Here is a 26,749-nt window from a genome sequence, read left to right as displayed (position 1 = left end):
TAATCTTTATAGAGAACACCATTTTTTCTTATCTACTTTCAACTGTAACATAGGTACTCTTATTCTTTGAGTATTATACATACTGTGGCATTGGAAGTTCATTTCTGATTGCTCCTTTTTGTGAAGAAGAAAAATCAGAACATACTGTATTCCGAAAAAAAGCAATAATACAGTAAAACAATGCAGCATAACAACTATTTACACAGCATCCACATTGTATTCGGTATTATAAGTAATCTAGAGATTATTTAAAGTATATGTGTGGATATGTTCAGGTTATATGCAAATACTATGCTGTTTTATATAAGAGACTTGAGCATCCATGTATTTTGGTATCTATGGGGGAGGTCCTAGAACCAGTCCCTGTGGATACCTTATCTTTTCCTGTCATCCTCTCTGTGTTTTTCATGTTCACTTCTGAGTACCTTTGCATGTGATATGAGAGTTCCATAGCATAGGAGGATTGAGGACCTTATCAGGGTCATGCCGCCAGCCAGTGCAGAACTGAAATGGGAATGCAAGTCTTTACACTCTTACCAAGTCCTTTTCTTCAGTGTTAATACAGTGAGGTTGGTTATTGTTACTGGTTTGAGGGTTTTTTTTTTAAGTTTCAATTACCTTTTTTTTTTTTTTTTTAATAGGGAACTCCTTTGAAAAAAGATGGTGAAGAATGTACTAACGAAGGCAAAGGAATAGCTGCACGAATTCTTGGGCCATCCAAACCAGTATGTTTAGAAAATGATGAAAGAAGCCCAAACTCCTTCCTACATAAAGTTTCCTTTTTACTCAAAGCATTAATTTTATTTTTGTGTTCCAAAGTTTGAAGTATTCTAGAAATTGTAGGAGAGTGAGAGAGTGAATGGATGAGGGAAACAAATATTTAACAGTAGTAAGAGCCCCTTTGAGATTAAGCTTTTTATTTTAAAGTAGAATCAGTCAAATTGCTTTCGGTTTTTTTTTTCGAGACGCATTCAGCTGCTCAGTTGGAGATACGGAGTGTGGAGAGCTTGTTTTAACTAAGTTTGTAGTTTAGCTGAATTAGTGTTAGTGAAACCACAGTGAAGTCACAGGTTGAAAGTATTTACAAGATAGTGATTATAATGATTGCAATGTAAACAGGACAGGAGAAGACAACCCCATGGGTTGAAGGATCTTTGGAGTTGAAGTACTAGAGGCCTGTATACAACCACCTTGCAAAACCTGCCTGTCCACATGACAAGAACTCCAGTGGAGTTGTTTATGGCAGAATAGTAACAGATCATGGTTCTTGCACAAGACTTCAGATAGGGCCACAATTATGGGAGCTGGAAAGAATCTGGCTGCCTTACCACCAGTGGGTCCTTTCCCCTGCCTCACAGGCATGCACATGCTCTCTCTCTAGGTAAAAAGTACAGCATCTGGCTTAGCTTCAGATACTTGCAGTTTTCTAAAGACCAGTTCTTTGAATGCTTTTTGTTACTTAGGTAAGCTCCATCAACTGTAAAATAAGTATTGGTAGATTTATGGATTTCAAAAGGCAGAACAACTAACATACTGAATTCCTGATTCCAGTCTGTGTTCTACTGGAGTTGTCAGAATGCCAAATGCTAACGCAAACAGTGCTTTTTTCTTCTAAAAGGAGGAAAGAGGGTGGGAATGAGAGGATGAATTCCTATCAGTTTAGGAGGATGTTGCCATTGGGAGTTCTTGCGTAATTTGAGATTGTAAAACCTAGAAGGTTTCTTGTCTTTGTTATGTAGGAGGAAACAGGAGTTCTTGGTTTAACTTAGGCTGGGCCTGGGAGGAGTTTGCTGTTTACAGTGAGATCTAACCCCTTATTGGAGATGATTTTAAAAATCTTTGGCCACCTCTATGGCCATCTTTGGCAAGATCTGCATTTGGAATTTAATAGCAACCACATTTATTAAAGCAAAGAAATTTCCCTCATTTGTCGTCACATGTAGTCCAGTAGTATGATATGCGGGGACATTTTTAGCATATTAGGACTAAATATTTTGAAAGACAAGTTGCCAGGAGACAGCTTACTTGATTTTCTTCTAACTGCTGTATTTTCCCCCATCTTTTAGCCTCCTTCAACATATAATCCACATAAACCTGTTCCTTATCCGATACCTCCATGCCGACCACATGCAACTATTGCACCAAGTAAGGAGTTCCGTTATTTTTTTACTTGTTTTTCTTTTTTGCTGTTTATTTATTAAATTGAAAGTAAGTGCTGGTCTATGTGGTTGGCAAATCTGTAGCACTTATGAAATGCTACTGTGAGCTTAATTATGCCCATAGTTAGCTAGTTGTGTCCTGGCCTACAACACTGCAGCAGACAGTTTATTTAGGATATTTTCTTTATGATAAATTAATTAGATTATTTTTAGTCATTCATTATTTATGGGTTTTCACTTTGGTAAATCATCTTGAATTCCTATTTTTGGTAGTTGGTAGTTCAGAGGCATCATTCATGCATTTAACTTTAAAAAGTCAAGTATATGGGTTTGGCAGAAAAGACAAATAATGTAAGTATAGCAGGTTCTGCCTGCCATGCCATTCACTGAACTTATCCCTGCAATGAATATGCAGTGGGAAATAGGAATCTCTGGTTGTTTCATTTGGTGTCAGTTTTCACTTAACTCTAGACATAAACCTCCATGTAAAATCAACTCTATTAAATAGGAGTTTTTATAATAAATTGAATAGCTGCATTAATATAGTTTGAACTCCTAGTCACAGAACAATACTAGTCACAGAACAGTACTAACGTATATTTTTTTCTATTGTGTTTTTATTTTAGGTGCTTATAACAATGCAGGTCTGGTACCATTAGCGAATGTCATAGCTCCACCTCCACCTCCATATACTCCTAATCCTGTAGGAACAGGTAAAATGTTATTTGGGGGTGTTTAAGTAACTTATTCATACACAAATGTACACTTGGAATGGACAGTTGTTTGGCATGACGTATTCTAACAGAGGGAACACAAGCTCAAGAGTCTGAAGGATCTGGAAGTGAATCCTTGGTAATATGGGACAGTTTTCGTAGTCTTGATGGACTTCACTTTCTCTATTTGTAATATAGGCTAACGTTTTAATAGCATTTGTTCAGTGACATGTTTAATGAATATTAGGTGACCCTATCATGTGTTGTGTGCTGTAGATACAGAGGTGCACAAAGAGTCATGTTTGCAAAGAGTTTAGTCTAGTGAAAAAATACAGATGAGGAAAGAGAAGGCCATTTCAATATATTCTACATTATTGGTTCTCAATTGCACATTTTTTATAGTTTAATTTCTCTGAAATTAGAATGTGATTTATAGCAAGTGGCATCTTAGATTCAAAGAGATATGTTGAAATGATCAGTGCTGTGATAGGGTTAGGGTGCTATGGAAACTCATAGGAGAGGCATCCAAATCAGCCCCACTAAATTAAATGTGAGCTGCTTGCATAATATACTGTTAAAGGTTGTTGACCCAATAATGAAGCTGCCATTTAATTGAATTAAGGAAGAAACAGGTGAAAACAGACTGATAATCAAATATGAGGAATGACAAAGCAACAATGAGGTGGTTTCTCTGTAGCCTGGAACCACCTGGAGCACTTTTAAAAAAATACCTTTAGTTCCCCGCTTGTAGAGATTCTATTCAGTGTATTGTGATAGGGGGTGCCTGGTATTTTTATTTTTTTTAATGACCTACTGGTGGTTCTTTAAGCAAGTTTGGGAAATGCTAGAATTTGTGCACAGAGAACCCAAGAGAGATCAAAGCATCAATTTTTTTTTCAAGGATCTTTATTAAGTGCCAGATTGAAGAGAGCTGGGGGACTTTCTGCCTCCAAACTTTTATTAAGAATCTTTGGACACTGGGGTAGGCACCTTTCTGACTCAGCAAAGGAACTGTCAGAAACTGAAATTGATGGATGACTATGTATGGAGTTGACAGCGGGATAGCAAAGAATACTCTGCACAAAGGCAGTTTATCACATGCAGATTAGAAGAGTAATTACTTGGGGAGGGGGTGAATTGGGTATCCCGTGCCTGGCAGAGGTAGGGCAGGAGCTGGAATTCAGCCCACTGTAGCCTAAGTTCCACGGCCAGTTGGCATGATTGTCTCCCCATTCACTTTGCTAATGACATAAAGACTCCATTCAAGTGGCCTTGGGTCACATATGTAAACACAGGCTAGTTATGGGAAAAAGAACTATTTCTCATGAGTGGTAAAACTTTGACGTGCTATGGAGAAGTATCATTGACTTAATGAATGCCACCATTTGAGTAAATTACGCCTACCATGGAGAGGAAGGGCTCATAAAAAAGCAGTGAGAAGGACTAAAACACCCCAACACTTGCCAGGCCAACCTTTTTCAGTGGGTCTTTTGGTAACATGGGATATGAACAATAAATGGTTTCCCATATGTTGTCAAACTATTCTCCAAAAACCCTATACCAGTTTAAACCTGTCCATAAGAGTATATGAGGCTACAGTTTCTTCACACCCTTTCAACATGGAAGATTTTCATTTTTTTAACTTTGCCAGTCTGGTAGACTAATTTAGCTTACATTTTAGTTTGTGTTTTTTAACAAAAAATTAATTTTTATATCAGTTGTTTGTTTTACTCATGAGTTTGATGAGTTCTTTATTAAAATTCCACTGTAGTTATTTTATTATTATATACTAATTTTACTACCAGATTTGTAGTGTGTTCTAATGTTTCATAAGGCAGGCTCCCCCTTATATATTTTTGTATTTTTATTATCGTTAGAAATCTTCCATCTGAACCTTAAGATCATTTTCTGCAACTTAAAACAGGGGTGTGTGTGTGTGTGTGTGTGTGTACAGAGAGAGAGCTATATAGTAATTTCAGAAGAACTGACATTTTTATGATAGTAAGTCTTACCATTCAGTTATGTGTATATATCTTTATATCACGTTAAGCTGGTAGTGTTTTCTTCCCCAGGGTTTATTTTATTCCTTTCAAGAAGATACTGTAGTTTTCTACATGCAGATTCTGTTCCTTAAATCTGTCTATAGAATTTAGAGATATTTTTGGTTACAATTATAAGTAGAATGTTTCATTTCTAGGTGCTTATTACTAATTACCCTCTCTTTTTTTTTTTTTAAGTCTCTTGAGTTTTCTAGATAGATATAAAATAATATCAGCTGAGTTATAGTCTTACTATAAAATATTTCTTTGTTTCCTAGGCCTTATTGAGTAATAATATTGTCCTGACTTATTTTTATTTTTATTTCATAAAAAATATTTTGCCTGTACCTTTATTTTAAACTTTTTTTCCCCTATGATTTTATTTGGTAGATTGGCTTGGTTTGTAAATTATATATAGCTGAATTTTTATTTTTAAACCTGTTAGACTTTTAATAGGAATTTTTAGTAATAATAAAAATTACACATTTGTTCTTAGTCCTTCCATTTTATTTTTATTTTCATTATTCTTCTATTCCAGTTTTGTTTTTCTTACCTTTTGCTAAATTGTATTGGTCAAATTGCCATTTTATTTTTTTAACAACTGTTCTCTCCTTGACCCCACCCAAACTTAGAAATTTTCTCTAATATCGCCAATGATTACCTTCTTATTCTTAATGGTTGTCAGTATACAAAAACTTAAAACTATTCTATATATCATTTTACTTCCATATTCTCTTTTTTTTTTTTTTTTTTTTTTTTTGAGACAGAGTTTCGCTCGTTGCCCAGGATAAAGTGCAGTGGCGCAATGTCGGCTCACCACAACCTCCGCCTCCCAGGTTCAAGCAATTCTCCTGCCTCAGCCTCCCAAATAGCTGGGATTACAGGCATACCACCATGCCTGGCTAATTTTTTTTTTTTTTTTTTTGTATTTTTAGTAGAGACAGGGTTTCTCCACGTTGGTCAGGCTGGTCTCGAACTCCTGACCTCAGGCGATCTGCCTACCTCGGCCTCCCAAAGTTCTGGGATTATAGGCGTGAGCCACTGTGCCCGACCTCTCCTTTTTAAAATCAATTTGTATGTTTTGTTGGGATACTAGACATTTTTGCTTCTGATATTTAATTTCTTTAAAATTGCCTTTGATCATGACTTGTTACTGTTTCTTCTGTTTGTTTTATTCTTTGTCTTGATGTGCCTGTTATAATTTTCTTTTGGTAGAAAATGACTTTAAGAAATTACTTCAGAAAGGACACATGTATAGAGTTGTGGATGGGAAATTTAATTCCAGATAATTTTCTTTATTGGGAACTTGGTCTCTTTCTGTAAGCTTACAAAGAAGTTTTTTTATCTTTGGATTTCAGAAATTTTACCAGTATGTTTAGGTGTGTATCTTGTCATTAATCTTTTCTGGCATTCTGTAAGTTCTTTTGATGTGAAAACTCAAGTCTTTAAAGCTTAGGAAAATTTTGTTTATGTTATTCTTTTAATTGTTGCATTTTCCTCTGCTTTTTTTCCCCTCGTCCTGCTACTCTTATTTTACATTTTCTGTATTTGCTTTCTAAGCCTATTAACCCATTCATTTATGACATCTTTTCCATTAAAAAAATTTTTTTGGCGTTCTAAGTGATATTTGTTTCTTGTTTCCAACCATAGTTTAACTTTTAGTCATTGTATTTCTAATCTTTATTATTCTTTCCATTTATTAATTTGGAATCAGATTTTTATATGTAAAAGTCTTCTCTGCTTATTTCCCAGTAGTGTGTGTGTGTGTGTGTGTGTGTGTGTGTGTGTGTGTGTGTGTGTCGGGTTTTAAAAGTCCTTTTTCTTTAATTAAATCTCCATTGTTCTGGTGGTTATTTTTTGTCACCTCAGTCAAGCTCGTGAATTCCTTAAACAAGCTGTGGTTTTTCTTTGCTCACTATACCAGGGCGTGGAGGTTTCCTTTACACTGTATGCCTGTCACAGTATTGGTTTCTTGGGCAGTTATTGTCAAGCCATAAGAGGTTAAAGTTTTCTCCGTTTGTATCCTTGGCTGATGGGCTGTTTGGATAGATCGTTTCCCTTGAGGAGTGTGCTTTGCGTTGTCAGTCTCACAGGCTTCAAGTTAGCCTCAACTAGGCTAGTTCTCCATGGTAATTCCTAATATAGGGCCTTTCCCAAGCTGAGTACAGCAAATGGGCAGGACAGTTTCTTTCTGTTGGCTTGGACAATCCACAGTGAATGGCAGTGAATTCTACACTTATTCATCCAGCTGCCACCTCGCTTCTCAGTCTTCCCACTCCTGTAGGCACTGGTACTCAGAGGAGCTGTCTGTCAGGTCAGCCAATGATAGTGGTCCTCTCTGCACTACAGCTGCAGGGTACACTTTCTCCTGGATGGCACCCTCAGGCCAGCATCTTTCCAGAAAGTGTTCTTGAATACAGTATATATGTAAAATTAACAGTGTGTATTTAAAACTTGACAAGCTAAGGTGGAGATGCTAGGGGATAAAAGAGCACTCACTCAGTTTCTGGTAATCCTCTTGCTCTTCAGATAGAGTAGTAAAGTATTAGTAGTAATAATAGTAGAGTTACTACTATTTTTATTTATTTTCCCATATGTATACATTTTTTTCCTAACACAGTCCATAAATATTTATATCCTGTGTTTTTCTTTTTATCCAAATATCTGTTTATTATGGTAGCAAATATTTGATTAAAGTTTAAAATGAACTTTTATTTATTTTTATATAGAGAATGAAGACCTTTCCAATCCATCAAAACCTATACAGAATCAAAGTAAGTAGCAAATTTGATCCAGAGATAACAGATATCTGTCATGGTTTGCTCTGTTATTCACTGAGAATAATTTGAGTATATTTGGAATTGTTATGTTTTAGGAAAAGTTTCTGGTTAAAGAATATAATTCATACTTGTTAAAAGTGGTTTACTAGTGTTACATATTATATACATAACATGAAATGCACGTGTTAACTGAATTTAAAATTAATCTTAGGACTTTTATACAATTTGCAAAACTTGCAGTGTAATGTAAGTACTGCGTAGCTTTGCATTCACATTCACTTTACATTCTGTGATACTGGAAACCTCATTTGTTTTTTGATATAAACACATGGGATGATAAAAATCCTTTTTGACAAATGCTAGTCAGATTCTATTTTTAGAGTTCATTATTTCAATAAGTATTATTAAGCATATTTTAATGTAGAAAAGAACAAGGGGCACCAAAGCAGAAAATGGAATTGAAAAATGAAAATGAAGTGTATCCTACATAGTGCCTCCAGATGGCAGCAGTGCTGCGACGTTTTATTTTTCCCCTAGGTGATGATCTGTGTGGTCAGGAAGGAGAGGCTTTCTTGTATGAGACAAAACTGACATCAGTTCTTGTTTAGCAAAGTAGCACAATAGCCTGACCATTGTAGTACATAGTTAGGAGTCTCAGTGGGAGAATTCCATTCCCTGAGAACAGTGCCTAGCAGGTGCTTCTCAGCTGGTAGTTTCTAAAGGAGGTAGCATAGTGGGGTGTAAAGAACACTAAGTGAAATGTCAGGACATCCAGTTTCTTATCCTGCCTCTGGCACCACCTAGTATTGTGACCTTGAACAGGTAATTTAACTCCAGTGAAAAGGAGATTGAGGAAATTTCAGCTTTTATGTTCAACTTTATTATTTTATGTTCAAATGTTTTTGAAGGGAGTAATCAGGTTAGTTGTTGTAAGTACCATCGGCAGGAATAGCATATTGTTTTCCTATGTTGTACGATGTTAGCATGATTAAGATTTTATTTTTTCCTTTTGGAACTGTATTAAGAAACAAATTAAGACAAACTAGTATAGCAGTTGAAGACGTGAGTCTGAAAGACCCAGGCTCAAGTCTTGGCTCCACCGTGTAGTAGCTGCATGATCTTTTATCCAGTTGCTTAGTCATAGCAAGCCTCAGATTGCCCATCTGTCAAATGAGGGTGTTAGTTTCTATCTCAGAGAGTTATTGTGAAGACAAGTGAAATGATGGGCCTAACTTAGCACAGGGCTTGACAGATCATGTTTTATGGTTAATAACCAAATTAGATGACTGGAAAGTGCTGTTTATTATGGTATGTGGTTGGGATTTTTTTTATTTTTGTTCGTTTCATTTTTACCTGCAAGTGCTATGATTAATAATGCATAGCTTTTGCTTTATTAAATAAAAAGATCCAACAGAGGCTGCTATAAGTAATACTCTAGGATAGTTTGGTTTTACCTTCAGATTTGTCATTAGCTACATGATCTTCAGCATATAGTTTAATAAATAAGATAGTGATTTCTCAAATGATACCCAACACCTATGGACTTAAATACCTTTTTGGTACATTATTTACAAACATAAGATTAGGTATATATTCCTTATGCTTCTAGTTCTTATAAAAGAAATTAAGTACAAAAAACATACAAATCCATTTTTATAGGTACTGTAAGTTTAAAATGATAGCTAGTCTTATTGAAACCAAATCACTGCCTACAACATTAATACGGTCAAGACTTAAGGACTTTTGAGTTTCAGTTTATGTACTTAAATATGACTGTCAATTTTCCAATCATATTTTTTATCTAAAACAACTACAAAATTTGTTTAGCCCAATGTGACACCCTTTGGCCTTCACATAGTGCAAATGAATTATGTATGTGTTGTTTACCTCCATTTTCTTCCTATTGTCCCTTCCCATCTATGAGTAGCATAGTGTATTCGTTGACCATGTCAGCTTGCTTATGTCAAAAGAATCTTAATTATACATAAATTTTAAAATGTGTTAGTCCATGAAAATATTTCTCAGTTGGTTATCACTGCAACAGGAACATTCTCTGTTTACAACTGAAACAGAATTTGATGTGAGTACAGTATCAGATGATAGTTGTGTTTATGACATTAGCTACCTAAGTCATGATATCCCTTGACACCAAGATTATCACAGGTGGGGATAGCCATTGAATACATTCAGAGGGGAGCCCACATCATCCCCCAAAATGCTTATTATTTGTAGAGTTTATCAGAATAAAAATAGCAAACTCTAGAAATAGTGTTGGGAATAGTCCTTGAGTGGGTTTGGGAACTGTAGTTTGAGGTAATTATGATATATCCAGCCCAGCAGACACTCATTAACTATGCAGGTGCTGTGTTCTGTGCTAGGTACTAAGACTATAAAGATGAATTAGGCACAGCTTTTGCCCCTAAAGGAGTTGCCAGGTAAAGGTTGGGGGTTAATGTAGTGTAGAGTGGTCAGTATGAGCAAATGTATGGGGATGGGGCGGGGCAACTGTACAGATGAACAATCCGGAATATTAAATTCAACTCACAGAGTGGCAACAAACAATACTGGAGAGCTGGGCATGAATCCTGGAAAGCCTTGTATGGCCCTGCAAGGGAAGCCATGTTCTGAAAGCTCCTATGAGGGGGACTGACTTACTCTAGATAAGTAGATTGAAAGAATTAGAGGTAAAGTCAGTGCAGCAGCACTAATCACAATTAAAATAAATGCTTTAATTTTTAAAAAGTGGAAAAATATGAAAGGACACTTCGCAAGCTTCTCAAAACTTCCTGTGATTTGGAGGACTATTTTGAGCAGAGTCTAGACGACAACTGGATCTGACTGGCTCCAGAGTAAAGATCTGAGAAATGGAACCCAGCAATTTGGATATTACAAGAGCCTGTTATACTTGCCATTTTTTATTTGGTATTTGTTAAATATTACAAAAATGGTTATGCTTTTTAATTCAAAATTTGACGTTTCAGCATGATGATACATTCTTGCCTTTTTTCCCCCTTCCATATAGCATTTTCCACCCCAGCAAGTCAACTCTTTTCTCCTCATGGTTCTAATCCTTCAACACCTGCTGCAACTCCTGTTCCTACTGCATCCCCAGTCAAGGCAATTAATCATCCATCAGCATCAGCAGCTGCCACCGTTTCTGGAATGAACCTGCTGAATACTGTCCTTCCTGTGTTCCCAGGGCAGGTCTCCTCAGCTGTTCACACACCTCAGCCATCAATACCAAACCCAACAGTTATCAGAACCCCTTCATTGCCCACTGCACCTGTTACATCCATCCACAGTACAACCACCACTCCTGTTCCTTCCATTTTTTCTGGCCTAGTGTCACTGCCAGGTCCTTCTGCCACTCCTACCGCAGCCACTCCTACCCCAGGACCTACACCACGGTCCACTCTTGGTTCCAGTGAAGCATTTGCTTCTACTTCTGCACCTTTCACTAGCCTCCCCTTTTCCACCAGCTCTTCTGCTTCTACCAGCAACCCAAATTCTGCTTCATTGTCATCAGTTTTTGCAGGGCTTCCTTTGCCCTTACCACCAACATCCCAAGGCCTATCCAACCCGACTCCTGTAATTGCTGGTGGCTCTACTCCCAGCGTTGCCGGTCCACTTGGTGTGAACAGTCCTCTTTTGTCTGCGTTAAAAGGTTTTCTGACATCCAATGACACCAATTTAATCAACTCCTCTGCTTTATCCTCTGCTGTCACAAGTGGGCTGGCTTCACTATCTTCTCTTACTCTTCAGAACTCTGACTCTTCTGCTTCAGCCCCTAACAAGTGCTATGCCCCGTCAGCCATCCCTACCCCACAGAGGCCTTCCACTCCAGGGTTGGCCCTGTTCCCAGGCCTGCCGTCTCCCGTGGCTAACTCAACTTCCACTCCCCTGACATTGCCTGTACAGTCTCCTTTAGCCACTGCTGCATCAGCTTCCACGTCAGCGCCAGTTAGCTGTGGCTCCTCAGCCTCCCTTTTGCGTGGCCCCCACCCAGGTACCTCAGATCTGCATATTTCATCTACCCCTGCTGCAACAACTCTTCCTGTTATGATCAAAACTGAGCCCACAAGTCCTACTCCCTCGGCCTTCAAAGGTCCATCTCATTCTGGGAATCCCTCTCATGGTACTTTAGGTTTGTCAGGGACATTGGGCCGTGCATATACTTCAACATCCGTGCCCATCAGTTTATCTACTTGCCTTAATCCTGCATTGTCAGGTCTCTCCAGCTTGAGTACTCCTTTAAATGGTTCAAATCCTCTTTCCTCTATTTCCCTTCCACCACATGGTTCCTCCACTCCCATTGCACCAGTATTCACTGCTCTTCCTCCTTTTACTTCTTTGACCAACAATTTTCCTTTATCTGGCAACCCATCTCTTAATCCATCAGTATCTCTCCCAGGGTCATTAATAGCCACCTCATCTACTGCTGCCACCTCCACATCTCTCCCTCATCCCAGCTCAACGGCAGCTGTTCTCTCAGGGCTTTCTGCTTCAGCACCAGTCTCAGCAGCACCTTTCCCCCTCAACCTGTCCACTGCTGTTCCCTCACTTTTCTCTGTTACTCAAGGACCTCTGTCATCTTCAAATCCCTCCTACCCAGGCTTTTCTGTCTCTAATACCCCAAGCGTTACCCCTGCTCTTCCCTCATTCCCGGGGCTGCAGGCGCCCTCTACAGTCGCAGCTGTCACACCACTACCTGTGGCTGCCACAGCCCCATCCCCAGCTCCAGTCCTTCCAGGATTCGCCTCAGCATTCAGTTCCAATTTCAACTCCGCTCTTGTTGCACAAGCCGGGTATGTGGATAGTTTGGAAATAGGATAAAATTATTCTTCACCTAACTTGTAGTTCACATTTCATTTCAAGCCATCCAAATGAATGTCAAAATCTAAATGATGTTTTTCTGGGCGGAAACTTTAGCACTCAAAAATGTTTTATGAACCATGTTAAGATAAATATATAAAATATTAATGCCTGTTGATACAATGTTTGGATTTGTATTTGGTAGTTTTATTTATTAGACAGCAGAAAGGATTATATGCAAAACAGACTTACTGAATTTCGAATAATATACTTCACAGTAGAAAGATTCATATCAGGGAATGGCTGATTTTTATGGTCCTTCCAACAGAGGAATAAATTCTAAGGTTTTTGTTTTGTTTTTAACATTTTAAGATTGTATTTTACAAATATGGAAACAGTAGCTTTTTTGTCTTGTCTGCAGTTAACTTGTTTTTCTGTCAATTGTTTTAGTTTATCATCCGGACTTCAAGCTGCAGGCAGTTCTGTTTTTCCAGGCCTTTTGTCCCTCCCGGGTATCCCTGGGTTTCCTCAGAATCCTTCACAATCATCCTTGCAAGAATTACAGCATAATGCGGCTGCACAGTCAGCATTGTTACAGCAGGTAAGCAGCAATGGCTGGCATAAATTACATGGTAACATGTATAACTAACTTCTGTAGTGATAACATTGCAGTATCATTTGCGATATCCCAACATTGGCAAAAAATGGCTCTTAGCAGAATGCATAGAGATTTGATGATGATTAGTTCTCTCCAAATTTGCAAATTTTGCTTGTCTTCTTTCAGGAGAGTAACAGAGGTGGTAGGACATAGTCATCTGTATGAATTGTTTTTCCTTCCTGCTTATAGATTTTACTTGATAAAATTTAAGAATCTATTGATGACAGTTAAATGTTAACTTGTCTTCTGTAATTCAAGCTTAATGATTGACCGTTAAAGCACATTATCTGTAGAAAACCTATTGACTTTTGAGAGAATATTAAATATTTTAATGACAATTCTATGCATCTCCTTCACCTGAAGAAATTTGAACATTTTCTTAAAAATTTTAGGTGACTGAGCAGACTTTATTGTGCCTCAGAGTTTTGTCTCGTCTTTCTTTCCTATTCTGAATATCTCTGTGTGGCATGGGTAGAAGCAAGCGCAGGCTTGAATGAACTTGGCACTCTGCTAAACCACACGCTCTTCTTTCCATCAGGTCCATTCAGCTTCGGCTCTGGAAAGCTATCCAGCTCAGCCTGATGGGTTTCCTAGTTATCCTTCAGCGCCAGGAACACCATTTTCTTTGCAACCAAGCCTGTCCCAGAGTGGGTGGCAGTGAATACTTTTAACTTTTATTCTCCTTCAGAGCAACATCAGAATTGCCTAAGAACTGCAATGAACAATCTGACAAATGTGAAGCTGGCCAAAAGTCGGAAAATGAGAATGAGGGTAATCCTGGAGAAATTGTGACAACAATTTGAAAATTGTGGTTGCATTTTAAAGTGTGAACACTCCCCTTTGTAAATATGCTGACAATAAATTGTATGGAGAATGGTATTTAAAAAGTGTTTGGAGACTTTTCACCTGTCCTATAAAATTTTGAATTGTGTATGTGATCTACATAGAAGGAATATTAAAGAGTAGATTGAACTCTTTATAGCCGAATACAGCCTTAAATATGCTTGTATAGCATCCACTGGCAGAAGTAATAGTTGTGCCTCAGACTTGGGGGTTGCATGTGGCCCTGGGGGAGTTACTACCCTTGGTATGCATGAGCGGTTCCTATTAGCATCAGTGGGAACTCAGTACTCTGTATGTATCCACAAAAGGGAACTTGAGACCCACAGTTATTCTTAATTTCTGATATTAACAACCGTACATACTGCTGAATTTAACTCAAAATATTTCAGGTAAGTGAAAGTGGTGCTTAATGTAGACTACAGAATGACTTTCAGGTGTTTTCAACTGAAAGTATATATCCAGAACTGCATCCTTATAGAAATACAAGTAAGACTTAGGATAATTTGCCTTCAAAACAGTTTTCCTAATCTCAGCAGTATCCAGTGAGTGAAGAACACTTGACTGACTCTTGGGCCACCTCTGTTACTTACTGTACTATAGGAGCTCCTGGTGAATGTTTACAATTATGGGATGTAGTATTTCTATTTGTACTTTAAGTCAAATGCTTATATGAAATATGTGACAACAAATAGAGAAGACTGGCTCTGTTAGTAATTATGCAGTATGTACTCTATTTAAGGATCTGTGGTAGTATAACATGAGCGAATGTCATTAATTTTGGAGTAATAACTGCCACATGTGGGAGGTAGGGGAGTAAGGAGAATGAATTCCAATCTGTGATTAAAAGTGTAAACTATAGACTCTACTGTAGTACATTTCAGGATCTAGAAGTTTTACTTTTATAAAGATGGTGTCCGGAAGATGTTGCTAATGTATTTTACTTCAACATAGGGAACAAACTTTTTAAGTATATTAATAAACCTGTATGGTTAGTTTTTAACAGTTTTTAAAAATAAACTTTATGGATATGACAAATATTCTGTGTGTTTTACTAAGTGCTTGGATAGGCTTTCTAATTTTGTATACATGCTAGAGTTAATATATTGAACATTTTTATCCAAATTTAGTTGTAACTCTGTTTATACTACTGATTGCTCATTCGTTTAAATGATATCTTAATGTAAAAGTCATAACCAACATATGAACAGACTGATTTATGTCTTTAAACACAGAATGTAAGCTATAGTTTAATCTGATACCAGTTGCTGGAAGTTGCCATTTGTTTTTCTTAAATCTATACCCATAAAACTTCTTTTAAGATTATATTGTGTTTTTTATATATGTTGACCATTCATTCAGAAAATAATTATTGAATGAGTAGTCTTGATACAATGTGATGCCACAACAAGGTGTATTTCTGCTATCCTATGAGCCCCTTGAAAAGAGGAGCTATATCCTATTCATCTTATAGATCCCTGGCCTCACACATAATTGGCCATTCAAAGGTATATATAAAAGTGAATGTTTTTAGAATCCTTGCACTAATTCGTAGAGGCTAGTTTTATGTATATGTTTCCCAACTATGTGGGATAAGTAACCTAATTCACTAAAGAATCCAAGATGTAAGTCACATAAAAAGTGGTAAATCCGAATCAAGCATCTACTATGAATACTTCTACTACCAAGTGCTAAGAAAACACGAGAAGTGAGGGGAGTATCTTACTACCTGAGAGAGTCTAGAAAGATTTATCAGTGACATTAAAGTCTTAAAGAATGAGTAAGAATTATATGATTTATAAAGGCACAAAGTATGACAATAGCATAGCAATATAATATATGTGGATGGAGCATGGTAGTTTGAGGATGAAAAGCAAGAGAGGTACCTGATCATGAAAGACCTTTAAAACATGCCAAAGACCTGGGGATTTGTTCTGTGGTTAGTTTGGAAACGTATTGGAGTGCTTTAGAAAAATCACTTAGGTGGCAGCATGGAGGTTGGATTAGAGGTTATTGGAGAAACCCAAAAATGAAGATTATGAAGATTGTGTTCCTCTCTATCCCCTTTATGTGAAGGCCAGTAGTGTGTTTAAGGTTTGCAAAAGCTGTTAGTTAATTCATATAATTGATGAACTTTAAGCCTCACCATTTGATTTGCCAGATTAGTTTATATATTTATAAAATATAGTTGGTGTCAGAATTGTAGAAAAGAACTCCAAATTTAATGAGGACTTCAAATTTTTGTTGTTTTTAGAGATGACACAACATATTGGCAAACAGTATCTAATTTGGTCAGTTACAAGGCTAAATATTGAACATTAGCAAGTAAGTTGGGAAGAGTAATCCAAATTGTCTCTGATAAAAACTCCAGCCAAATTAAATTTAGAGTTTAATTGAGCAATGAATGATGCGCAAATTGGGCAGCCCCCAGAATCACAGCAGATTCACAGAGACTCAAGTGCAGCCACGTGGTGGAAGAAGATTTATAGACCAAAAAAAAAGGAAACGATGTACAGAAATCGGCAGTGAGATAAACAGCTGGATTGCTTGCAGGTTGGTGCCTTATTTGAACACAATTCGAACAGTTAGCAGTGGTTGAAGTATGGCCGCTGAGATTGGCCAAGATTCAATTCCTGTTACAGGCGCATACTCCTAAATTAGGTTTTCAATTTTGTCTGACAAGCTAGATTACAGTTCATTCAGAAGGACTCAAATACAGAAGTACGGAGTCCTTCTCAGGCCATATTTAGTTTTAACATCCCCAAGATCCTTTTATTCAGATGAGGCATTAGGATAGTAAGTTTTTAAGTATCTCTGACAAAATTTTATGATAAGAGCTAAAAGTCAGTGGTGGTTATCACTCCTAATTTGTAGAGAGGGTAATTGGAATAAACAAAAACATCCAAAAGACAAGAAGAAAGGCACAGACACGTGTAAGAAATAAGCACACGGTAAGACGTTAATTAGGCTTTCCTGTACAGTAAGTCTTCATTTGGATCATCAATAGGTTTTTGGAAACTGCGACTAAGAGAAACAGTATAATCAAACCAATTTTACCATAGGCTAATTGACGTAAGCAAAATTAAGTTCCTGTGGAATGTTTCTGGCCACAAAAACTACACCAAATGTCTAAATAAAGACCCAGAACACTTCTAATTAAACATTGAAATAAATGTGACCTAAACATACATTTAAGAAAGTAATAAAGACTAGATAATTACCCAATTTTTCGTCAGTGACTAGTGGTGGTCATGGTGGTGGGCTAAGTCAAGGAATGTGCGTACGTATCCTTTACAAAGAAAATTGTCAGGAACACCTCCTACCACCGCGGAGTTCAAAAACAATCAGAAACATGGCAGGCTCTCTGAGCGCTTAGGCACCACATCATTTATTGTCATGCATTTGTATGATTATCGTGGACTTTACAAACCTTTATTTAACAATTTGTATTCATTGATTTTCCAACGCACTTATTCCAGTTCAGGGTCACTGGTGGCTGGAGCTGATCCCTGCAGCTCAGGATGCAAGGCAGGGACCCATCCTGGACAGGACACCATCCCATCCCAGGGCACACTCACACACCAATGCTCACTCAGACTGGGACAACCTAGACACACGAGAAAACCTAACAGGCACCTTAGGATGTGGAAGAAACCAGAATATGTGGAGACAGATGTGGGGAGAATGCAAACCATGCAGACAGAGGCCCCAGCCACTCATCTTACAATAAAACAATGTGGAACAAAATGATGTTATTTGAGGACCTCCTATATTAGAATCTCAACACTTGTAAATGGAAAGGAAGCAGTGTTGGAAGGCTTTTCTGAGTCCTGAACTTTCAGGGATGGGCCATTTTAAGGACATACAAACTCTTCCAGTAGAAAGACACTCCTCTTTCTATTGACTATGTATGACTATTGACTCTTTCTATTGACTATATATGACTATATGACCCCTCAAGTCATTCTTAAAGACCAGCTTAACTATGATACCAAAACTCAGACAAGAATAGTATGAAAAATAAAAAATACATGTCAAGCTTACTCAAGAGAATAGTACAAAACCATAAATTATTAGCAATACAAGTAGAGCATTTTTTTTTAAAAGATGACAGACCATGATCAAGTTGTGTTTGTTTCAGGAGTGCAAGGGTAAAATAACATTAGGAAATCTAAAAGTGCAATTTGCCACGTAGAGAAAAAACATTCTTGGTCTATGCATCAAAAACATTAAACATTTGATAAAATTCAACCACCATAATGGCTAAAAAATAAAAAAAAAACTCTTTGCAAACTAGGTTAAAAAAACTTCCAAGTAAAAGAAATCTATAAAAGTATTTATGGCATACTTTATTTTTAACTATGAAATGCTAGAAATACCCCTTTAAAAGCAGATGTCAATCAAGGAAAGTAATTCAGCATTGTATCAGACATCCTAGCAAGTGTAGTAAGATACAAAAAAAATAAGTAAAAGTATAAGGATTGGAAAGGAAGATATATAAAGCAGACAATATTCAGAGGTGACAAATTATTTGAATTAATAAAGCTTAGTGAGATTCAGATTCATTATATTCAAAGGTCAGTTGCATTTTCAAACATGAGCAACAGTATCAATAGCATGCTCTTTTAGTTTTGGTTTTTCTTTTTTGAGGGAGAGTCTCCCTCTGTCACCTAGGCTGGAGTGTAGTGAAGTGATCACAGCTCACTGCAGCCTGGACCTCCCTGGGTCAGGTAATCTTCCCACCTCAGCCTCTTGAGTAGCTGGCACTACAGGTGCACACCATCATGGCTGACTAATTTTATTTATTTATTTATTTATGTATTTTTTGTAGAGAAAGGGTTTTGCCATGTTGCCCAGGCTAGTCTTGAAATCCTGGGCTCAGGCAATCCACCCACCTTGTCCTCCCAAAGTGCTGAGATTACAGGCATGAGCCACCATGCCTGGCTAGTATGCTCTTTTCAAAAGAAGAAAACGGTGACATGTCACCTAGTAACAAATCCTACAAAAGATGAGTAATAATTTTATGGTGAATTTGTTTTTAAACTTCATAAGCATCATTAAAGAAAACCTACTTAGGCCGGGTGCAGTGGCTCACGCCTGTAATGCCAGCACTTTGGGAGGCTGAGGCGGGCAGATCACAAGGTCAGGAGATCGAGACCATCTTGGCTAACACGGTGAAACCCCGTCTCTACTAAAAAAATACAAAAAAAAAAAATTAGCCAGGCATGGTGGCGGGGGCTTGTAGTCCCAGCTACTTGGGAGGCTGAGGCAGGAGAATGGTGGGAACCCGGGAGGCGGAGCTTGCAGTGAGCCGAGATTGTGCCATTGCACTCCAGCCTGGGCAACAGAGCAAGACTCCATCTCAAGAAAAAAAAAAAAAAAGAAAACCTACTTAAATGGAGAATACACAGTGATCATATTTATGAATCATAGCCTTAGAATATAAAATCTCTCAGTCTCCAAATTTCACACCATTCCAATCAAAATCCCAACGTTTTAAATAAGTTTTATGAACTTATTCTAAAATGTATGGGTGACCAGAGGATGAAAAATAGCCAAAATTCTTCTGAAGAGAATGAATAAAGCAGAAGGACTTTCTCCACTAATTATCAAGGCTTGATATTTCAGTCTTCAAGACCTTAGGAAGGGAAGGATTTTTAAACAAGGCACACCAGGGATTAAATATATTGAAATTTTATATATTTGATATCAAACACATCATTAAAAAGGTGAAAAAATAAGTGACAACTGGAAAAATATATTTGCCACTTATGTGCTGTCAAGTATCAAATATTCATAAGTACATATAATGTATAAAGTGTATATACACGCCCACACATTGTGTAGGTGTGCATATATTTATATACAGGTTGAATATTCCTAATCCAAAAATCAGAAAATCTGAAATCTGAAACACTCCAAAATCCAAAACTTTGAGCACCAACATGACACCATAAGTGCACTCTTTCACACCTGGTCTCATGGACAGGTCACAGTCAGAATCCAGTCACACAATGCAGTTTATTCAGCATCCGCAAGGGGAAAAAGACCTTCCCAGCCTTTTTCAGCTACGATGTTATCTTTTCCGTGCATCCTGAGTCCCCACTCAAACATACCCACAAAGGGTGATAAAAATAGCACATGTGCAGGCCAGACACACTGAAGGCAGGCTCTCCATCATGCCCCACAGGAAGCCAAGTCCTGTGGACATGACTCACTTATTCTCTGCTCTGTGGTGTAAAGATACCATAAAAATGTCAAAAAGACCTGTAGACACCCTTATAAGTAATAAGAAAATAAGGAAGCACTTATGTTTATCTATAGTTTGATAGAAAACCAAGCTGTTGGAGGAAGTGGACAGTGGCATAAGTGTGGTATATCTTTCAGAAGAGTATGTCATTGGAATGACCACCATATATGATCTGCAGAAACAGAAGGATAAACTGTTGAAGTTCTATGCTAAAGGTGATGAACAGAAGTGAATCAAAAATAGAAAAACACTACATACAGCTAAAAATGAAGATCTCAATTGTGTATTGGAAGAGTTGATTCATCAGTGTTACAGTAAACATATGTTGCTTAATGGTATGCTGATCATGAAACAAGCAAAGATTGATCATGATAAACTGAAAATTGACGGGAACCATGAATACGCGACAGGCTGGTTGCAGAAATTTAACACAAGACATGGCATTGCATTTTTAAACCTTTGTGGTGATAAGGCATCTACTGGTCACAAGTCAGTGAAGAAATTCATTAATGAGTTTGTCAGGGTCATCACCGATCAAAATCTGATGCCAAAACAAGCCTATGCTGCTGATGAACATCACTGTTTTGTCCTTACTGCCCTGGAGAGACACTGACTACAGCTGATGAGGCAGCCCCTACAGACATTAAGGATGCCAAGGACAGAATATCTGTGCTGGGATATGCTAATGCAGCAGACACACATAAGGGTACACTTGCTGTGATAGGCAAAAGCCTGCATCCCTGGCTGTTTCCAAGAAATTAATTTCTTACCTGTCCATTATTCTGACAAAAAAAAAAAAAGTCATGGACTATCAGGGACTGCTTTTCTGACTGGCTTCACAGACATTTTATATCAGCAGCTCTTGCTCACTGCAAGGAAGCTAGGCTGGATGATGACCACAAGAATTTTTTATTCCTTGATAGCTATTCTGCTCATTCTCCAAATGAAATTCTCATCAAAAATGTTTATGTCATGTACTTTCCCCAAAATGTGACTTCATTAACTCATTAGCTATGTGACCAGAGCATTCTTAGATAAATGAAGAGTGAAAATGAAAACACTTTCTGGACCAGTATGCTAGCAGCAGTGAATGGAGGCTATGCGTGTGGAAGGTTTTCAGCATGGTTTTATCATGACAGATACCATATATGCTGTTGCGTTCTCTTGAAACACAGAACTAAGGCCACAGTGGTACATGCCTGGCACAGCCTCTGGCCTGTGACTACATTCAATGAAGGTGACGAACAAGATGGAGACTTTGAAGGATTCCACATGTCAAATGAGAAAAAAAAAGTCTGACCTCCTTATATATGCAAAAAAAATTATTTCAGAGTCTATCAATAAACTGGAAGAAATTGATATTAAAGAAGTTTGTACCTTCAATAATGAGGCTCCAGTTGTTTATTCATTGATGGATTGTGAAATAGCCAAAATGATTTTGAATCAAGGTGATTGTGATATTAGTGATGATGAAGATGATGTTGTTAATACTGCAAAAAAGTGCCTCTAGACAACATGATGAAAATGTGTGATGGGCTTAGTGAAGGAGTAGAGCAGCATGCATTTATAACAGAACAGGAAATAATGTAAGTTTATAAAATCCAAGACAGACATCTAAGACAAAAACTGTTAATGAGGCAGATGACTCTGGAGGAAATCGTTTAAAAGGCCTTCCAGCAGGATGACTCCTCATCCCTGGAGGACCCACGCTTCTGATGTTTCTTCCCACCTAAAAAAAATAAAATACAGTCTATTGTAGCCTTTTAATCAAAACACAAACCCAGCATCATAGCTAGAGGTTGAAAGCCTGCCGTCGTTTGCTTGTTGTTGCTGCTGTTTAACAGCTGAGCCAGGTATTCTGGTGATGCTACTGTGCTGCTACACAAATTATTTGTTCACTGTGTTAACGGGGTGTCATAGCTTTTATTGTTAAGTACTTATGTGTGAATAAGCATAAGAAAATGATTGCTTATTGGTAGCGTAGAAATTCAGTCAAGAATGATGATCATGCCAAAAAACCACAGACTGTCCACATGAGTTCAATGTACACAAACTTCGTTCCATATAAAATTATTAAGTCTTGTACAAAGTTGCCTTCGGGCTATGTGTATAAGGCGTATATGAAACATAAATGAATTGAATGCTTAGATTTGGGTGCCAACCCCCAAGATAACTCATGTGTACTCAAATATTCTAAAATCCAAAATCTGAAACACTTCTAAGTCCTAAGCATTTTGGATAAGAAGTACTCGACGTGTATATAGCAAGTATATATGAAGACTACTTATTAAATTTGCAAGAAGCCCAAAATAGGAGCAAAGGGCATGTATGTGCAACTCACAAAGGAGAAAACACAAATTGTAAATAACCACTGTAACTTGTTCTGCCTTATTAAAACTCCGGGAAATCTAAAATCAGATTATAATGAAATACTATTTCACACTGACCAGATAGTCAAGTATGAACAAGTGCCGTCAATGATTTGGAACAAAAGGAATACTTGTACACGACTAGTAAGATTAAATTGACATAAACTACTTTGGAAAATATTTTTACAAAGTTGTTTACAATAATCTTGTAAAGTTGAACATAAAATATAACAGTGTCATTTCCAGATGTATATATCTGGATTTTAGGGCCTTAGAGAAACTCTTGCATGTATACACAACCAGAAGATATGTACAAAACATTCATGATAGTATCATTTGTAATAATGAAAACCTAAAAGTATCCAAATAAATAAGTGAACTATGGCCCATTTACACTTCGATGTCTTAAATAGCACTGAAAATTAAAGAGCAATAGCTTCCTGCAACATAATATGGAATGCCAAAGGAAATTGCAGAGCACTCATGAGTTTTTTTTTTTTTTTTTTGAGATGGAGTCTCACTCTGTTGCCAGGCTGGAGTGCAGTGGCAAAATCTTGGCTCACTGCAACCTCTGACTCCCTGGTTCAAGTGATTCTCTTGCCTCAGCCTCCTGAGTAGCTGGGATTACAGGCACACGTCACCATGCCCAGCTAATTCCTGTATTTTTAGTAGAGACGAGGTTTCACCATGTTGGCCAGGATGGTCTCGATCTCCTGACCTCATGATCCGCCCGCCTCGGCCTCCCAAAGTGGTGGGATTACAGGCATGAGCCACCGCCCCCAGCCTACATGGGTATTTTTAAAAAAGGCAAAAGCAAAACTAAATCATAAGTGTTTTAGAAATGTAAATATATAATTTAAAAAGTTCTATTTTAAAAGCAAGAGAATAATCAACAAAATTATAAATTACGGTTTTAGAGAGGTGAGGAGGAGACCCAGGAGGAATATGCAAGTAGTTTCAATGGTATTGGTAATATTCTAGTGGTGCTGTTGTGTGGTATATTGATGGTTGTTTACTTTATTCAGTAAATACATACATTTAAAATATATCAACAGTATTCCATAATACAAATGCCTTAATTCAATAGATTTCGTTCTAACGTATAGAATATTTAACTGGGGGACGTCCAGATAGAGATGTTTCGTCAGCTGATAGTTAAAAATATTTATTATTCTGAAGAGAGGTATAAGCCAGATTTGCAGCTTGGGGAGTTATCACTATAAATATCTTTACAGATTTGGAGACCGAATTTCTCATTTAAAAATGTGAGAATTCGGCAGGGCGTGGCTCACGCCTGTAATCCCAGCACTTTGGGAGGCCGAGGTGGGTGGATTGCCTGAGGTCAGGAGTTAGAGACCAGTCTGGCCAACATGGTGAAACCCCGTCTCTACTAAAAATACATAAAAATTAGCTGGGCGTGGCGGCGTGCGTCTGTAATCCCAGCTACTTGGGAGGCTGAGGCAGGGGAATTGCTTGAACCAGGAAGGCAGAGGTTGCAGTGGGCCGAGATTGGGCCACTGCACTCCAGCCTAGGTGACAGAGCGAGACTCCATCTCAAAAAAAAAAAAAAGAAAAAAAAAAAGTGGGAATTCAAGAATTGAATAAATGAGAATGGATAAGTTAGAATGTATGATGTATATTCGTAAAACAGTTAAAGAGATCAGAGAACTTCAATTTAAAGAAAAGGGCATGTTTTCTTAAGAGAGCAGCCACCATCCTGGAACACCTGGATACATCTTAGCAAGAAAGGATGGTGGGTGATGTCTGAAACCAGAAGCTTAGGAAAGGAAACAGGTGGAAGTCTAGAAAGGATTGTCTCAAGAGAGGGTTTGTGCTATAAGGTGAACATTCAGGGAAAAAAATATATACATACTTAAGGACACATATCCTGTATGTCAAGAGTGGGAATAGAATTAGGCCTTTTAAAAGCATAGCTGTCTTCAGCCAGGGTCATTGGCTCATGCCTGTAATCCCAGCACTTTGGAAGTCTGAGTTGGGTGGATCGCTTGAGGCCTGGCGTTCAAGACGAGCCTGGGCAACATGGCAAAACCCCATCTCTACTAAAAACACAAAACTTAGCTGGGCGTGGTGGCACATGCCTGTAATCCCAGCTACTTGGGAGGCTGAGGCATCAGAGAATCGCTTGACCCCTGGCGCAGGGGGAGCGGAGGTTGCAGTGAGCCGAGATTGCACCACTGCACTCCAGGCTGGGTGACAGAGAGACTCCATCTCAAAATAAATAAATAAATAGATAAATAAATAAATAAATAAATAAATAAAATAAAAAGCTGTCCTCATCTCAGTACTTTCACTAGTGCAGAAATTGATAAAATGAAAATGCAGAAACACTGAAAAGTCTTCATCCGAAGCATCTTCCAGAAATTCCCGTATCCTCCTTTCCCATGATAAGTGAAAGAACGTCCACAGATAATAATAATTCATCCACTGGGCTTACTAATTTATATTTTACAGAAAAAGAAGTAGGAAACTTGAAAATGAGCTCATGTTTCATTTCCTGAGGCCCTGCTATGAGGATTCAGTTTGTCGTAGGTGCTCATTGCTTGCTGAAACCCTTCTTGCTTTCTAGGCTGAGACATTTGAAACTTTCTTTAGGAAAAAGAAAAACAGTTGCTTAGTCATCTTCCAAAGGGATGGACCATAGCAAGCACTCTTGAGGCTCTTTGTAGCGGCTCCCAGGGAATAATTATTGTTTCTGTTGTTTTGAACCTTCCATCTCAGTGACTGGCAGTGCTAGCATAAATGGTATTTGGCTAATATTAAGAGAAAACGTATTTAGAAATAAGCTAAACTAGCACCTCCAGAACACTTTGCTGCATGACTCTGGAGAAGCACCTGACTCAAAGGGAAAGGGGCTTTCAGTTCCAGGCAAAGATTGTCTTTGGCTTAAGTCGGGAGAAATGATGGAAACAGGAAGTTTTTCTGTTGCTCTTTCCATGAGAGGTTAGTTACAAAGTGATGATGACATGGAGATAAAGTAGAGGCCAGAAGAAACGGGATGGAAATTATATGACAATACAGACCAGGAATGGGCCTCGAGTTTTTAAGGTAGCATTAGATCAGAGAGAGAAGAGAGTTGATAAATGTATGGACATACCAAATCAATCTCTATCAGTCTTCCTTTCACTTGAAATTAGGGGACAAGGGAGACATTGTGAAAATTAGCCCAATATTGCCATTGTAGAGAGAAGTTAACTCAGTCCTTAGAAATACAGCCCAGCTTCCATTCATGGTAATAATAGTTACCATTTATTAATGTTAGTCATTATTCTGAATATTTTACATGTAATTTTCATAAGATTCTCATACAGACAACTCTCTTTGGTAAATATTATATTACCATCCCCATTTTACAGATGAGAAAAATAAAACACAGAGGTTAAATAGCTTACCCAATGTCACACACTAGTTCATGACAGAGCAAAGTTTTCTTTATATCTGGGCAGTATGAGCCCAGAGCCTTCTCTCCTGCCCACTGTGCCTCCAGCAACATTTCTACTTGGAGCTGTAAGCGAGGATGTTTAAGGGAGGTGCAGAGGAAACTATCCTAGAGCAGACAGTTGCTGACTCTGTGCACACATTATGCATGTCTGTTTTAATCTGTGTTCTGGTCTCCTTTCCTAAATTTCTAATACTCTGTATTAATTATTGCAATTACAAACTGTGGATGACAGCCATAGTAGTTATTTCCACAATTTGAGTTTGTGGAAAAGGCAATCAAGATTATCAAGTAGTTGGTATAAATAACCCATAACCTGGAAAACTTTTTACTTTTGTTTTTTTCTTTTTTGAGTTGGGGTCTTGCTGTGTCACCCAGGCTGGAGTGCAGTGGAGCCATCTTGACTCACTGTAACCTCTGCTTCCCAAGCTCAATCAATCTTCCCACTTCAACCTCCAGTCTAGCTAGGACTATAGGTGCATGCCACCTGCCTGGTTAATTTTTGTATTTTTAGTAGAGATGGGGTTTTACCATGTTGCCCAGGCTGGAATCTGAGAAAAGTTTTAAGATGAAGTTGCTAAGAAGGAAATAACTAGGTGGTTGGCAGAAGAAAAACCAGAAAAGACAAGAAGGCCAGGGAGAGATTAGAGATTTTTTTCTACTGTTTTCACA

At 37.9% G+C, this 26,749-nt stretch overlaps 1 protein-coding gene across 2 annotated transcripts in view; it reads left to right on the top strand.

Moving 5' to 3' along the window:
- Positions 1-15,039, top strand: part of PROSER1 (proline and serine rich 1) — a 28,213-nt gene extending 13,174 nt beyond the window's left edge. For both annotated transcript variants that reach the window (XM_509637.9, XM_001147203.8), the window contains 7 exons: positions 642-725; positions 2,067-2,145; positions 2,786-2,872; positions 7,641-7,685; positions 10,714-12,496; positions 12,954-13,104; positions 13,700-15,039. In XM_509637.9, the coding sequence (XP_509637.4) occupies positions 642-725; positions 2,067-2,145; positions 2,786-2,872; positions 7,641-7,685; positions 10,714-12,496; positions 12,954-13,104; positions 13,700-13,822 (2,352 nt within the window). In that variant the 3' untranslated portion in view covers positions 13,823-15,039. The remainder of the gene's footprint in view (positions 1-641; positions 726-2,066; positions 2,146-2,785; positions 2,873-7,640; positions 7,686-10,713; positions 12,497-12,953; positions 13,105-13,699) is intronic.
- The last annotated feature ends 11,710 nt before the right edge of the window (positions 15,040-26,749 follow it).

This window comes from Pan troglodytes, chromosome 14 (assembly GCF_028858775.2).
Source record: "Pan troglodytes isolate AG18354 chromosome 14, NHGRI_mPanTro3-v2.0_pri, whole genome shotgun sequence".
NCBI classification, from domain to species: Eukaryota; Metazoa; Chordata; class Mammalia; order Primates; family Hominidae; genus Pan; species Pan troglodytes.
Note: the sequence above shows the minus strand (reverse complement) of the source record. Positions and strands in the feature narration are given on the sequence as shown.